This window comes from Ictalurus punctatus, chromosome 6 (assembly GCF_001660625.3).
Source record: "Ictalurus punctatus breed USDA103 chromosome 6, Coco_2.0, whole genome shotgun sequence".
NCBI classification, from domain to species: Eukaryota; Metazoa; Chordata; class Actinopteri; order Siluriformes; family Ictaluridae; genus Ictalurus; species Ictalurus punctatus.
The window spans coordinates 29,758,535-29,773,666 of record NC_030421.2 but is presented as its reverse complement, the minus strand read 5'-3'; the positions used below and the strand labels follow the sequence as shown (position 1 = coordinate 29,773,666).

At 39.4% G+C, this 15,132-nt stretch overlaps 1 protein-coding gene across 1 annotated transcript; it reads left to right on the top strand.

Moving 5' to 3' along the window:
• Positions 1–2,588: 2,588 nt before the first annotated feature.
• On the top strand, positions 2,589–15,132 carry igfbp5b (insulin-like growth factor binding protein 5b). Its single transcript, XM_017469924.3, has 4 exons — positions 2,589–3,372; positions 10,535–10,752; positions 10,850–10,969; positions 11,137–15,132. Exons 1-4 carry the CDS (start codon positions 3,036–3,038, stop codon positions 11,269–11,271), a joined length of 810 nt encoding a protein of 269 aa, XP_017325413.1. The 5' UTR covers positions 2,589–3,035; the 3' UTR covers positions 11,272–15,132.

Genomic DNA, 15,132 nt, shown 5'->3' with positions numbered 1-15,132 from the left:
TCTCCTTGGGTTTCCTTATTTAAACAAAGAGACACAAAGACACAACAGATAATGGCAGATTATTATATTACGTTATGCATCCTGAGTGTGTACGTATCAAATCATAACTTTATTACCTGTGGACCTAAAGGATGGATACATTTATCTGTACTGTATCTGAGATCATAGAGCATCCAGAAATGATTCCTATAAGCATCCTGTGGCAAACAGCAGGGAGATTCTAAAGTTTAAACTTGAGGAAAAACATGGAGTGGTTATACATATTCATTAACAATCTGATGGGAATTTCTATTGCTGACATCTAGTGTTTTCGGCTCTTCCTTTGCCTGTTCTTGTGTATGTGAGCTGGCAGGAGGGAGTCATCTATGTGGGTGACTGTGTACAAAAGTTAAAGAGCATGAAAATAACATTTTCAAGTAGAGTAAATATTCCTGAGACACAAGTAATCAAAATGACTGACATCAGTGGTGACTATCTCAAGACTATTTGTAAAGTTAGATAGTGTAAACTTGTTTCTAATTAAGCTATGTTTGTAAGGTCCTCTTACACAATGGAGATTAAGTTAAAGCATTGAATTACACTGAATACTACATACATACATACATACATACATACATACATACATACATACATAAATGCATACATACAACATTGAATTTAGCTTGAAGGCTATAAAAACACAAAGGATGTTTTCTACAACATAATCCACTAGAGCTGACATAAACAGTGGAAAAATATTCTCTCAGAGTGTATAATGTTTTGTCCAAAAGAAAATCTAGTATCCTGAAAGTGCATAATATAGTTTTGGTCATTTAAAACTGTAAATGTAGACCAGAGCAGGTGAGTCTCCAAAATAATGGTGTTAAGATTTTACTGGCATGTGGCAATGAGCTTTTGTGTCAAACCATTAGGCTCATGTATAATGGAACATTAATATCATCAAAGGCATCTACACAAACATACACACAGTGTTGGCCTAGCTATGAATCTAGGCCAGTAATTGTGACCGTATTCCTCCTCATTAGCAAGTGGATTACATTTCCAACATGTTTCCAATGCCTTCTGTAACCTGTATCCTCTGAGCTAATTTTCTTTCCGAGTTAAAGAACTGGGAAGCAGACCAGGGCAATTTGACACCTCGTATGACCTGAAAGGAGCCCATGTTCAAAATTCAGAAATGTAGCTCACAAATGGTTCAGGAGGAAGAAAAAAAGGAGAGAAAATGCCTAACATAAAAATACATAATCAAACTTTCAGTATAATATAGATCATTATAGATTATTTCGCTTCAGTGTTTTAGTAATGTTCACAGTCAGAAAAATTGTAGCATCTGGCTCACACTACAAGACAGCAGATGTACAGCAGGCACATGAATGTGCTTATATGAATGTGTATAACAATTTAATAATATTCAAAACTTAAAAAAAAAAAAACTACTATTTGCTTTAAAAGTCTGTGACATTGAATAAGTGAGATAGTGATCCTATTGCTGTGACAATACTGAGTGTGGAATACATTCAGAGGTCCACTTATGCTACTGTAGCATGGAAAGCTTCAGGAATTGTAGGACGTTCCACCAAGAGCTCTAATCATTGCTAACAGCTCCTTCTACTGGGCATCCGGCAAACTACCCAAGACTCTTGTGCAGTGAATAAGGATCTGCCTTAACTATAGACTGGCAAAGCCAGTGGGAGAATGGGACAACCCAGCATGAGAGGTATTTAGGAAACTACTTGGGAAATAAATATGTTAAATAAGAAGTGTTTTTGACTCAAGAATACAGGCTTGCTGAAAGACAGTCTGAGGAAGACTACACACTTGCCCTTCTTATAAGCTCCACATGTAAAAGCCATCAATGAAAAGTCTGTAAGGTAAATGAGGAGCATGGAAAGAGGGTAGACTTACAAATCAGGGCAGCTGCAAGAGCACGTGCAGAGCTTGGATGTTTTTTTAGGTTGAACCTTTTTTTGTAGGCTGCAAGACAATTATACTTCCAGCACTATTACTGTATTGCTTTAGAATTAATAACAAACCACTCTAAGGGATTATCAGTCAGGTAAATTGGGCTCTTTTCTTTCTTATGAAGGTAGATAAATGTAGATTTCCAAGTCCAAAACTGCTTTTAATTGTCAGTGCCAATCATGTTCCACACTACCAGTGAGGGAATGTTCTCATTCAGGGATGACAGCCTCATGCAATATGCAGCCACACAAAAGCAATTCAACTTTTATTCCCCCCTGGTGTGCGCACCTTGAACGTATGTGCACAGCTTCACATGCGCACAGATCACACATCATTTTTATCATCATCAATGTAAACGGCTTTTGGATTAGTTATTGAGCATTACATGTGGATATTAGCCAAGACGTGCATGCCGAGGCTATAAATCTCGTGAGAGAGAGAGAGAGAGAGAGAGAGAGAGAGAGACGCAGCCTTGTCATTTATTAGGGCGTCAGGTCTCGTTGCGTTTCGAAACCCTGCAAACTTGGTATCACTTTAGCCATCAGCGTGAAAGACGGGATTCTGTTGCTGGGGAGGGAGAGAGGGAGGGAATAAAACACGGTGGCGTGTTGCCAAGATGTGGCAAGTGCGCCTCCCTCCAGCGCCGCTCGGTTTCGGCCGTTTTTAAAAAGGCAGGGCGGCCCGCACTCACTCAGTGTGCTCGCCAAAACTTGTGCAGACGCGGGGAAGAGATCAGGAGCGCAGCCGCAGAAGGAAAAACGGCTGCGGGTTCTGGAGTGCCGGAGAGGCTTGCGCACACGCTGGACCTTACTGGTGCTATCATTAAAAACGGGGAATGATCAGAATAGATAGTCTGTTCTAAGGTTGCGCAGACAGATCTGCGGATGCATTTAAATCGCAACATTTATTGACCTTTCTTTGTGACTTTGGATGCGGACTTTTTTCTTACAAAGTTTCTAATTTTATTCTAAAATCAGATGACCTGAAGAAAGGTGCGTCGGAGAGTGTAAATCACGCATTGTTCGGAGGTTCTGATCATTTTGGAAGAATAACAATACATAATCCTTTGCGAAATGTTCCTCAACTTCTTATTCGTGATGGTGCCGTTTCTGTCGGCTGTTTCCCGATGCTCGGGCTCATATGTGCCGTGTGAGCCGTGCGACCAGAAGGCGCTGTCCATGTGCCCCCCCGAGCCCAAAGGCTGTCAGCTGGTGAAGGAGCCCGGCTGCGGCTGCTGCCTCACCTGCGCGCTCGCCGAGAATCAGCCGTGCGGCGTCTACACCAGCACGTGCGCGCACGGACTCCGCTGCTTGCCGCGCGACGGAGAGGAGAAGCCACTACACGCACTGCTGCACGGCAGAGGGCTGTGCACCAACGAGAAGGGCTACAAGGCGTTGCATCCTCCTGTGGGTAAGTGCTGGGTCGATTAGAACTTCAACCTAAGCGTGTTGAGTTCTTAATAGCGGGTTTCGGGGTCATATGATGTTAGTAATGGCAGTGGGTGTTAATAATGGCAACTGGAGGCATCAGAGGTCACTTGCATTAAAAATGTTACCAAGCTGTGCACAGACCACCAAAACGGGTAATACACATTACCGTGTAGCATCACTTACCTTGATACCAGAACATTCCAAGCCAAATATGGTTGACTTTAGGCGCATAAGTACCAGTTATGTAAATGTGCATAATAATCAGCCAAGAGTGGCCCAGTTATTAATATTTGAGATTTTAAGGCATTTGGATTGTAGCTGGCTCAACTGCAACCAATACAACAAAGTGGAATGAAAGTCTCATCAAGGTTCAACATCATTCCACAGCAGCACATAGGCATTGGGCTATTACTATTTTGCAATCAGGGATACTGTATATCAGTCAAAATCAGATACTATGTTTGATATTATTATTGATTTTTGGACCAGTCATTACTGTTAAAAGACACCGAAGAACTTTGAATACACTGCCACTCATCCCACTTCCATTGCACATGTCCATTTGCATTCCTGTATGCTAATAGAATGCAAATGTGTTCCTTAAGCTTCACCTAGATACCCTGAACCTATCCAAGCACTTGACGAATGCACTGCTTTGGCATTCTGCCACATGGTCAACATACACCAAGCAGTATTGATATGATAGACCAGTCCTCAATCCTGGTCCTGCACTCTTCCTGACCTGCACCTGTTAGTGTTTTCCCTGCTCTAACACACCCAAATTAACGCACAGTTTGCTTAAAAATGACATGATGTGGTGAGTCATGTGTGTTGGAGATGAGAAAACATTAAAATGTGCAGCAGATGTTGTTGAACCATCCCATGCAAGACCATTTGCAATGGGTCTCTTTCCGAGAATGGGAATGGTGTACTTTCATAGTTGCTTTGTTGATGGAACATTTAGTTTACTTGCAAGACACAGTATTATATACTAAAGCTCATTCTTTGGCATTTTGTTTATTATTTAATTACCTGCAGCTGAAGACAATGAAGACTGTGGGGGAAAGATTTATGGGGCAATAGATCTTGGTTAGTCTGAATTTAGGTTTACATCTGGGGGTGTTGCAGAGAGTTGGATTACTGTTTAAAGATTAAATATGAGGGGACGCAGACAGCCATGGTTTGGGTATGTGTGCCCATTGCAACTGAAAGCCTCAGCATGCTTTTTAACACTTAACTTCCACCAATTTCCCACTAATTTTCATTCTATACATCTTATATATATATGAATTATTATTGTTAGTGTATGGAGCTCATGCTAATATGGGTTTATTTCCACTTGTTGGTTTTATTGTAAAACCGCCCCCACCCCATTGCTCCCTGAGGCCACATAAATCCATGGGACAGCATGTGAATGGAATTTGCTCTGTTCTTCAGACATTGTTTGTAAAAGGGAAGGATAGCTCACAATTTCTTACAAAATAGAAGACATAAATATGGTTATACTCTATGGTTATGGCTTTGTAGGTTACACACATGCATACCCACACACATGTTCACACACAGGCACATAAAAAGCCTGACTATGTCAGGGGCTTGACGTGAGTGTGTGTGGAACAGCACTGTAACAGGAGCAGCTCTTCCCCAGTGTGTGATTGCACTGGCCGCTTGGTCATGCCACAGTGATTCAGCAAAACACATTTGGAGCCACTGTCTAAAGAGCTATAAAAGCACTGGATGGATTTAGATGGGTGCTTCTTGTCTACTGTAGTGTTTGATTTCAGCCCATTTTTACCAGATGGACAGGACAGACATTAGCATTCTTGACCACACCAGGATTGGGAGCCTCTGTCTCCTAGTTACCCAATTGTCATTCATCTAAAGCAATAATTTCACCTCAGGATCACCAAGAAAGAAAATAGAAATGGACTATTTCCTCATTATGGGGAATGCTGAAGCATCCTATCTTACATGATGTAATGAGTCTCTCAAATTCTCTCTGCTTGTAGCTCCAAGCAGAACAGTTTTCAATAACCTGTGTTAGCTCAGACATTGTAAACTATGGATGATAAAAACCTAAAAACAGAAACTGGTATACAGTCCATGTATACCAAATGAGTTTAGTGTTCTGTATAAATGTAAAGCTTTTGGTCATCATAGCCCAGGCAGGGTAAGCGTATTTGTCAAATCTTACCATAGGCAACCATCTAACAATAACCATAGGTGCCAAATTATGAAAATTATTAACAGCCTACAAATTTTTAATATCATATAATAAAAATGTTATCTCAAGCCAAGTATACAAAAATATTGCTAGATGATTAGTCATCTGCTTTGACAGAGACATGATTTGCGATGTCTTGCCCTGTGATCATAAATCAGTTGTATTCCTGGTAAAAATAAAAATCCTGGCATTGAAAAATAAAGACATTTATGCAGTGCATCACTGTCCACTAGTGTCTAAATTAGCCTAAAACATTGTTTTCTCTTTATAATTGCTCCTGTCTATTTGTAGCCAAAACAAACCACATATCAGCATGCTATACAGAATGTGAAAACTATAGCCTGCCCTAGGTTACCTGTTACCATAGAAAGCATACTATTTAACACTACTAGTCAGAATACTAATAAAACCAGCATTGAAATCACCAGCTATATCACTGATGGTGTAAGTGACAGTATAGAAGACAGCAACTGTGTCTAAAACACAGGTAATACTGCTGGTATTATACTTCAGCAGTTGTTGTTCTTACCAAAGCAGGACATTTAGCATATGCAGTATGTTAAATAACTATGCAATGTTTAAAAGATAGAATTTTACTCTGAAATATTGGGCGCGCTCTAGCTATGGGCGCCTATGTTCCTGACCTTTGTTATGTTTGTCATGCTTGAACCCATATTTCAAACTGATTGAGGAGTTTTAACACAGTTTGTTGGACATTCCTGGAGACAACAGAGAGCTTTGGCACATCAGAAGCTTCACACTTGCCATCAAGTATGACTAAATGGTAGCTTGCTACTTGTCCTCTGATCCTCATGAAGGACCTTCATGTTATATGTCAGCAGGCTTCTCTGTCAGAGTTTACAAACAATAATTAAAGATGGCTCAAATTTTAAAAGCCTGAGCTACACATGAACAAGCATGTTGTGCACCGACAACACTGTCTTAACTAATGGACCTTCACCCAAGGCAAAATGCAGTTTTGGATGCAGTTTGGTTTTGTACTACTTATTTATGGGTGCCTTATGTAATTCCTGGAGGTTGTCCATAATTTAACTGCAATCATGAGGCAACAGAAAGAAGGCAGTTATTTGTACAGCATAGTCACTGGCAGGAGCCTTGTGCATACAAAGCAGCACCCAGTTTTCCATCATTAGATTGGTTTTTAGTGCTATATTTCATTGCATAGTTCTAACAAAGTCAGGCTCCAACACATGTCTCAGACAGCCATTCACCTTCTCACACTCAGAGTATGCAAAAGGAGATCCTATTTGGCAAGCTTGAACGTTTTCTCCTAATAAAGTTTAACAGCAAATTGTGCAGTTCACATTTGTCAGCAACACTGAGAAGGCTATTGGGTAACAGCTGTGCAGGAACTCAGCTCCTACAGCGGTCTATTCTCCTAAGGATCAAGTGATTGTTGGTTTGTGACATTCACATATTGGGCTTTAACTAGGAGCCTGTGTGACTCCTCAAAGCAATTGAGAGTTTGCTCTCCTTCCCTTCTATCACTTATGGCAGGTTATTATAATTAATAGGAAGATAAAGGTTAAGTAGAAACAATAGACGTGACAGGAACAGCATGTGGTTCATGTGTCAACCTGTTGAAACAGCCTGTCCTGGGTTAGAGGATGCTCAATTTGGTGTCACTTCCTCCATGGAAGGGAAACAAAAGGTGGTTAGTTTCATGACTACAGCACAGGTGTAACAGTAAATGAAAACACATAGGGTAGTTGCAACAGGGGCCAAAATGATAACATCTACTCCCAGCAATTGTCCTTTGAGACAAAACAGCTTCTGACAAAGGTTATATATATATATATATATATATATATATATATATATATATATATATATATATATATATATATATATATATATATATATATATATATATATATATATATATATAACCTTTGTCAGAAGCTGTTTTGTAATATATATATTGTATGTATGTATACAAAACCAAATGTTAAATGTTCTGTGAGTTCTGTGAGTGTTTAATTAATACAGCATTATTCTTCATGCTGCTGCTTGGAAAAATTCAGCATGGAATATAATAAGGGAAAAAAGTTATACCAGGGCTTTTCTGTTATTTGGATAAATAAATGTACTAGCATTAATATCAGATTTCAATTATGCTGCTATGAAAAATGCTTTCTGTTGAACAGGTGCCATTTTGGCTACATATGTTGAATTATATTTGTTGTTTCCTGTTGAATAATATTAGCATGTTGCATGGTTTAGGCATACTCTAAATTAATAGGGCTAGAATAGAAATAGTTTATGTTAATGTAAATTTTTTCTTTATTGTTTATTTCATTAAATATGCTCCAGATCCATGCCAGTCCAGTGTCATACGCATCTTTTCACCCATTATAATGTCATTTTTGTTGTACATTTGCCTGTAGAAAGCAGCTTCTCTCTGGCCTTCTTTGGCCCTTTGTCTGTTTGCTGCTCTGTTTCAGTTGTACAATCATGCTGTGAATTTGGGCCAGCTTTTAAATATTGAGCAGCGGAATCTGGCTTAGGATGTCATGGCTGGCCAATGACTTGAACAAAGCAATGAATGTAGAGTGATAGACTAGGCCAGTAGCACACACTGCTTAAAAATTGCATACTTCTGGAGAACTTGCCTTATTAGACTACAAATGACAAAATGGTGATATGAGGTTATAAGTGTTTAGTGCAAAGGGCAGGAGAGGGATTAAAAGCAAAAATTTACTTTAACATACGCAACACAGCAATTAGTAAAGTTAGCAAAACCACAATTATTAGTCAGATATAAGAAAGATATATGGGCATTATTTTATTATTAGTCATCAGACAGCAAGAAACGTTGGATATTGATGAAGTATAATTGTCCCATGCACATGTTAATATTTAAACAGAGCCCTATCAGATGCACCTTGTTTTCATGCTCAGGTCCTCTTGCCTTAATGAAAACTTTGCAAGGCTAAGCATAGAGTCACCAATACCTCTTTGCCATTCATTCCAAAGCTCATTTGAATAGAGAGGATGCATGTGACAAGTCTGGCTTGGCCATGCTCCAGTGTCTTGGCCAGGGCTCAGATGTTAGACACAGAAAGTGTAGCCCATCTCAAGCAATTTGCTCAATTAAGGCAGGTTTTCATTTTAATATGCATTGCATATGTGTGTTATCTTAAGTACCTTGTTTTGTCATTCAAATCTTTTGTATGAAAATTTAAAACTTATATGAAAAGTGCTATATAAGTAATGATTATTATTATATTGTTATTATAGACTTGGGCCTCCATTACTAGCTGTGTACACAAAGCATGGAAAATGTTTGTTTTGTTCACATGCTGAAGAGAAAAATGAAATAAAATATCATTAATTGGTAGCAAACAAGGTTAATGCTCTGTCTATTGTTGATTTTTAAACCAAACATACCAGGCTATGTGCTCCTTGCTGGCACGCAAAGCCAAATTATCAAAGTATCACACACATCAGTCATCAGTCATTTTTATAACTCTAAAAGATCTTTAAAATATGAGGTTGACTATGATAGATGCGATTCAGCAAGCCTGCTGGCCTGTCATGAAGCCTGGCTGCAGGGAACATTTCAGTGCAGAATTTAGTCTGCCAAGTCATGAGTTGCGAGATTAATTTCAAAGAGTCAACCACTGCTCTGATAGTAACTTCAGAAGCCAGGAACCTGGTTCCAGTAATCACCCTTCCCCCATGTCCCTATCCATGGCTGCAGTGTCAGACAGACTCTTTCAACACCAGTCTGCTTGGAACACCCCTCTCTTATACAGGGTGTCACTGTAAACCAGACATTATATAAGTGAAACTAAAGCTTATTAGCCCCACCTCTGCCCCGTCCCAAAACTGGCTAATGGTGCTGAATGTGGCATGCTATCACACGACTGCATCCTTAACAATACTTGACAAATTCCCATTCCAACATTTGACCTGAAGCACCTTCTGTTATATTTTTACTGGATAAATATAGCCACATGTTCATACTAATGCCTAAATCTGTGGGTTCAGGGATTATCTATGTACTTTACAGAAAAACCTGTTGGGGAAATCTGGTTTAGGTTTAGGTCTTGAAAGATCAGCCAAATCTCTTTTTTTTTTCTGTAGAATAGTAAAAGATTTGCTTTCATGAGGTGCTATTGGCCTGTTTTTCTTCAACAACATTGTTTGCTGTACACATTATATTAATTAAATCTCCCTTTAAAATGTACTTGTTCTCTGAGCAGTTCACACCACATGTCACCTTCACGTCACATGTAACTTGTGGCTGCTGAGACTTTAAAGAACCTAAGTATAGTTTTAAAAGACTACCAAGCCTTTGGGAAGTTTCATTCTTCAACTATAAGTGCTACAGTCATGGCTGAAGTTTGTTATCAAATAAATGGAAAATATTTTGCAAATTCAACTCTTAAATACATGGTAAGCTAAGAAAGTAAACTGGATTATTATTATTGACCTTTGTAGTTAATCTCAGTCTCATTTGCATGTTCTGCCAAATGCTTGCCTTGATCTGGGATTCTCATAAAGCAGCCTTTAATGAACATTTAATGCTATTTGGCCATACTGCTGATTTGGCTATTGGCAAAATGAAGTGATGTCCCAATGAACTCCATTTCAGGTGCCTTGTTCAGGTTTGGGTGTGAGTTTATGGATTTGTATGGGTGGGAGAAGGGCTTGTCATCACCTGCTGATCCCTTTCCACCTCTGTAAACAAATGCTAAGGAAACATTTGGTGAGAAAGCAGTTGGTTTCAGGTTTATTTTAAGACACCAATCAGACTGTGAAAGAGTAAGCTGATCTCCTGAGTTTTTTTTTTGTCAAATTTCATTCATCTGAGTCAACGCATGCATGTTTGCTAAAACTGTTGGTTGTGAGAAGTGAAGCTCATAACTTGTTAATCATGTGTTTTCTGTAGATCGTGAGTCTAAAGAGCATGATGAGACAATAAAGACTGACACAACAGAGGAGCAGCTGCCCCAAGCCAAAGTGCCCATTTACCCTAAGCAAGATCTAATCAACAGCAAAAAGCAGGCTGCCATGCGCAAGGATAAGAAGAAGCAGCAGGAGAAGCTGAGGTCCATGGGTTCGCTGGACTACTCACCACTTCCAGTTGACAAGCATGAAACTGAATTTGTAAGTTTCAGTGAGGGAATGGGGAATGGGAAGAATGTCACTGATTGCTAATGTCTAACTGATTGTTGTTACATGTGTGTTGTGCTGAATTATAAAGGGTCCATGTAGAAGAAAACTGGATGGGATCATAAAGGGGCTGAAAGACACCTCCCGCATTGTGGCTCTCTCTCTTTATCTGCCCAATTGTGATAGGAAGGGTTTCTTCAAACGCAAGCAGGTGTGGATTTAGTTAAGGGTTCTGACCTCATACATGTTATGTCAACTTACAGATGAATATAATATTAACGTAAAAGAATATTAACTTAAAGTAATGTGTCTGGTACTTTTAGTGATAGTCATTTAACACCTCTATCAATCTCTCCCTCCTATTCAACACACATGTAGTGTAAGCCCTCACGTGGTCGGAAACGGGGAATATGCTGGTGCGTGGACAAATATGGAGTGCAGCTGCCAGGGACTGACTACAGTGGAGGGAACATCCAGTGCAAAGACATGGAGCCTGGCAACAACAATGAGTGAGGAGGGATGCGCCATGATCACCTGAGCTGAGGCTCGCCACCTTCTTTCCTTCCCACCTGTCCACCCGCCAGTCACTCTAAGATTTTGATCCGGAAAGACGAAGCAAACACAAACAAATTTGAACAAAAACAAATGATAAACTTTTTTGACTGAGTGCTCATCTCTAACTTGGTGTACCCAGTTAAATGGAGGGCCTCTGCTGTGTTAAGAGCTGGGTTCCAGCAAAAGATTTTTAAAAAATATATACATTCAATTATATATTTTTATAGAGGCTGGGGTTTGAGCACCATACTTTTTAACATACAGCAAAAAAAAGAGCATATGGTATGATAATTGTTACCAGCGCTATCTTGGTCTTTTACATCTTTGAAGTTGAGGTGTCTGAGGAGATAGCTCAAACTCTTATTATTGGAAGAACTAAAAAATTTTGTTTGATTGTTTTCCAAAAAAAAAAAAAGAAAAGAAAAAAAAAACAAGTCATAGAGATGTGCTGATGCACCTCTCTCTATATGGCTATTTGGTCCTGTCAGAGCACTTATTGGGAAAACCTTGGAAATGTGTAACTTCACCAGGTTCAGTGTATGTGTGTGAATATGTATGTCTTTGCATGTATGAATGTACGTGCAGTTGCATGAAAGAGAAACATGGTGGACAACTTTTTTTTTTTTTATAAAAGAATGTCCCGTTATTGTTTGTTTTCAACCACATGAGTGTGTGGTGAAACCCCCATGCCCCCCTGAGAGCATTTATAGAGCAGGCTCATTGCTAGCTGTTAGCATTCTCTCACTGGCCCACTGTTTGGGAGAACGATGGTGTAAGAATCAAAACCATGTTTGACATACCTGTCTCAGTGACTCTGTGACTGTGTAGCTTGCCTAAAATGCCAACTGTGCCTATGTAACCTGATGCTGGCATGCAGACTGATCCAGGTGAATGGATAGCTGATTTGCTGGCTATGGCCTGAGGTCCCATTATGTCCAATATCTTCACAGATTCCTTGTTAGAAGAGCGGAAAGAAACGTCCACACCCAAAATTATCTGGCACCCATTTTGTACCAGTATCCCAAGTGGGACACTTGGTGTTATGGTCTGAGACAGGCCTCAGTGGCCTGACGCTAACTTTCCCAAAATTTGGGCTTGAAGTAACTTGACTTTGATTGACATTCACCTTTGAGAGTGGTAGCTTCTTTCTCAGCCTGTGACAAGTTTTTGGAATAGTCTTTTACTTTTTTGCCTTCAGTGAAGTATCAATTTATCCACTTATGAGCCATTTCCTAGACCAAGTGCTTTCACTGAAATGAGTGACACCTTGGCGTAGTATATCACCGTTAACTGTAGATTGATGAATGTTTTCTGAGGAACCTTTATCAGGAATTGCTGCTTGGAAAACGAGTTGTGCATTTTAGCATGTTTTCATTGTTACAACCTTTGTCGTAGTCTGTTTTCATTGTTACAGCCTCCCAGTCATTTTGGGACCTTGGTCATGTGAATGAAGGTCTTCCCCAGTCCACCCAAACATCCCACCCCCAACTTTTTCTTTTCCAAGCCACACAATTACTGTCTTGAAATTCTATCTTCAGCATGGCATAACTGCACCTTTTGCTTTTTAAAGGGTGTCATTTGAAAAAGAAGGCACATTTAACTACCATTGTCATTCAGTGCATTGAGAGTTTTATGTAAGGTTGTGTGTGTGTGTGTGTGTGTTTTAGTGCCTTTCTACATACAAATACATTTGAATAGTGACGTGAACGTTACACAGTAGCCAAGGGGATAAAATTGGTTAACCATTATGTACTGATGAGGGTCCTCAGTCGCTTTCAGATTTATACGTCAAAGATATTTCTGTCATGCCATGGCTATTTTTAAAACACCTTGTAAAAATCACTAGCTGTGAAAGGGAAGCTAGTGGCTACACCTATGTCTCTCATTGATTGTTTGTTTGTTTTTTTATCTCAGTGAATAAGCTGAATTTTGAGACTGCAAGTGTATGTAAATGCTTGAGATAGTAGTTCAAATCATTTTCAGTCAAGCTACATATGAACAGGGATACACAGAGGCCTTCATGGCCAGCACAGGCTGGTGATTCTTTAGCAGAAAAACCAGCAAGAAAAGCCATTCCCTGCCACAGTGGTTCCGCTCAGATCTTATTACAGAGCTCATGTGATCATAGTTTCATGGCTGGGAGGGGGCCAGTAATGCTCAACACAATGAGATAGATGAGACGCTACTCCACTAAGCTTGCCTCTAGTGCTGCTTCTCTCTGCTATTGATAGCTACACCATTATAAAAAAATAAAAAATAAAAAAAATAAAAAATAAAAAGACAAAGAACCACAGGTCGACAGAAAGTCCCAATGGCGTGTCTAAATGGAAAAATGAGTGATGAGATTCTCTCAAAGTGTAGAGAGAGAAAAGAGAGAGAGTTTGTCAGAGTGAAGGTTATAAACTGACCTTCGCAGGTGTTTTAAATGAGTTATTGAGGAGGTATTGTTCACTATTATTGCACGAATGGCCTCTGAGGTAGAGGCCAGAGCATTTGCCAGCATTATACAGGTCCTGATTTGTGCTCAGAGCCCCCTCCCGCTTTTTTCTTTTCTTTCTTTCTTTTTTTTTTTTTTTTAAAAGCAGCTTGCACTTATGTATTTACAATATTTCTTTTCGCCATATGACAGCTTCCTCCTTGCAGTGTGGGCTCCAAAGCACATCTCAGATCAGGTGCAGGAGAAGCAGGAACAGGCCTCAGACACAAATCCTGCCTGAGGACTTTTGACAGAGGCTTTAGTGGCCCAAGCCTGACAACCACCTCTTCGTCTGGTGGGGGAAGAAAATAACATCAAAATATACAGCTATTGATCTCAGTCCAATCTCTATTCATCTACTCTTACAGCTACCAGAACATGTGCCTCAGTGGCATCCAGGGAGAGGGAGAGAAGGTGAGAGCCCCAGGCCATGATTACGCTCTGGGCCTCACTACCCCGTCAAGTGGGGCAGAACAAGAACAGCACACATCACAGTAGATACCGTTAGCAGGCTAGGATATGGGGGTCTCGGAATCTGCGAGGCAGGTACAAGCAGCCAGTGGTAAATCAGTGACTTTCTCTTCTGGTCTTGAAACTGACATCAAAGGCTGTAGGAAATGTTTGCTCATAGCTTAGATGTGGTTCATGATTGAATCATGTTCATGGAAGTGATACAGCCAAGTTCCTGTTGGTTTGTTTTAGTGTTTTAGTACCAAATTCTAAGTGGTGAATTGCAAAAATGGTGTTCTCGCATCAACCAAAGACAAATTTGTCATTTCATCCTGAATTACCATGTTAGACTGGATCTCATCATTGAGAGAAAACACTTCTCTCATTTACTGAGATTCTTTAAAATTATGTAAAGGGTTTAGAATGAAGAACAGTCACATCAAGCCAATATAAACCATTGTGGTGTTGCTTGGTGCCTTCACCAGATTCCGAATCTTCAAAATGGTTAGATAAATACAATATTCACATTCTTGATACAGTAGTATTACAGTTTTCTTTCTGAATCACTAACAATTTCTTCTTGTTGTTGTTTTCCTTTTCTTTTTATGTGGATGAGAAAAGACTTGATGATTGATCACATTGACATGTGGCCTAACATGGTGTTTTGAAAAGAAAAAAACAAAAAACACCCATTTGTGGCAGGAGGACCGTGAAAATGTTCAACATTTGGAACTCTTAATAAAACAGATAAAAAGAAAAAAAAAACTCAAATTATTAAGAAAGTAAATATCACTGTAATATTTATTCAACTTGTAATTTATGTACTCTTTTAACCTTTGTCTTTTTTGTTATGACAAAGCATTTATTTAAATAAAGTTATGTATTCATTTAAA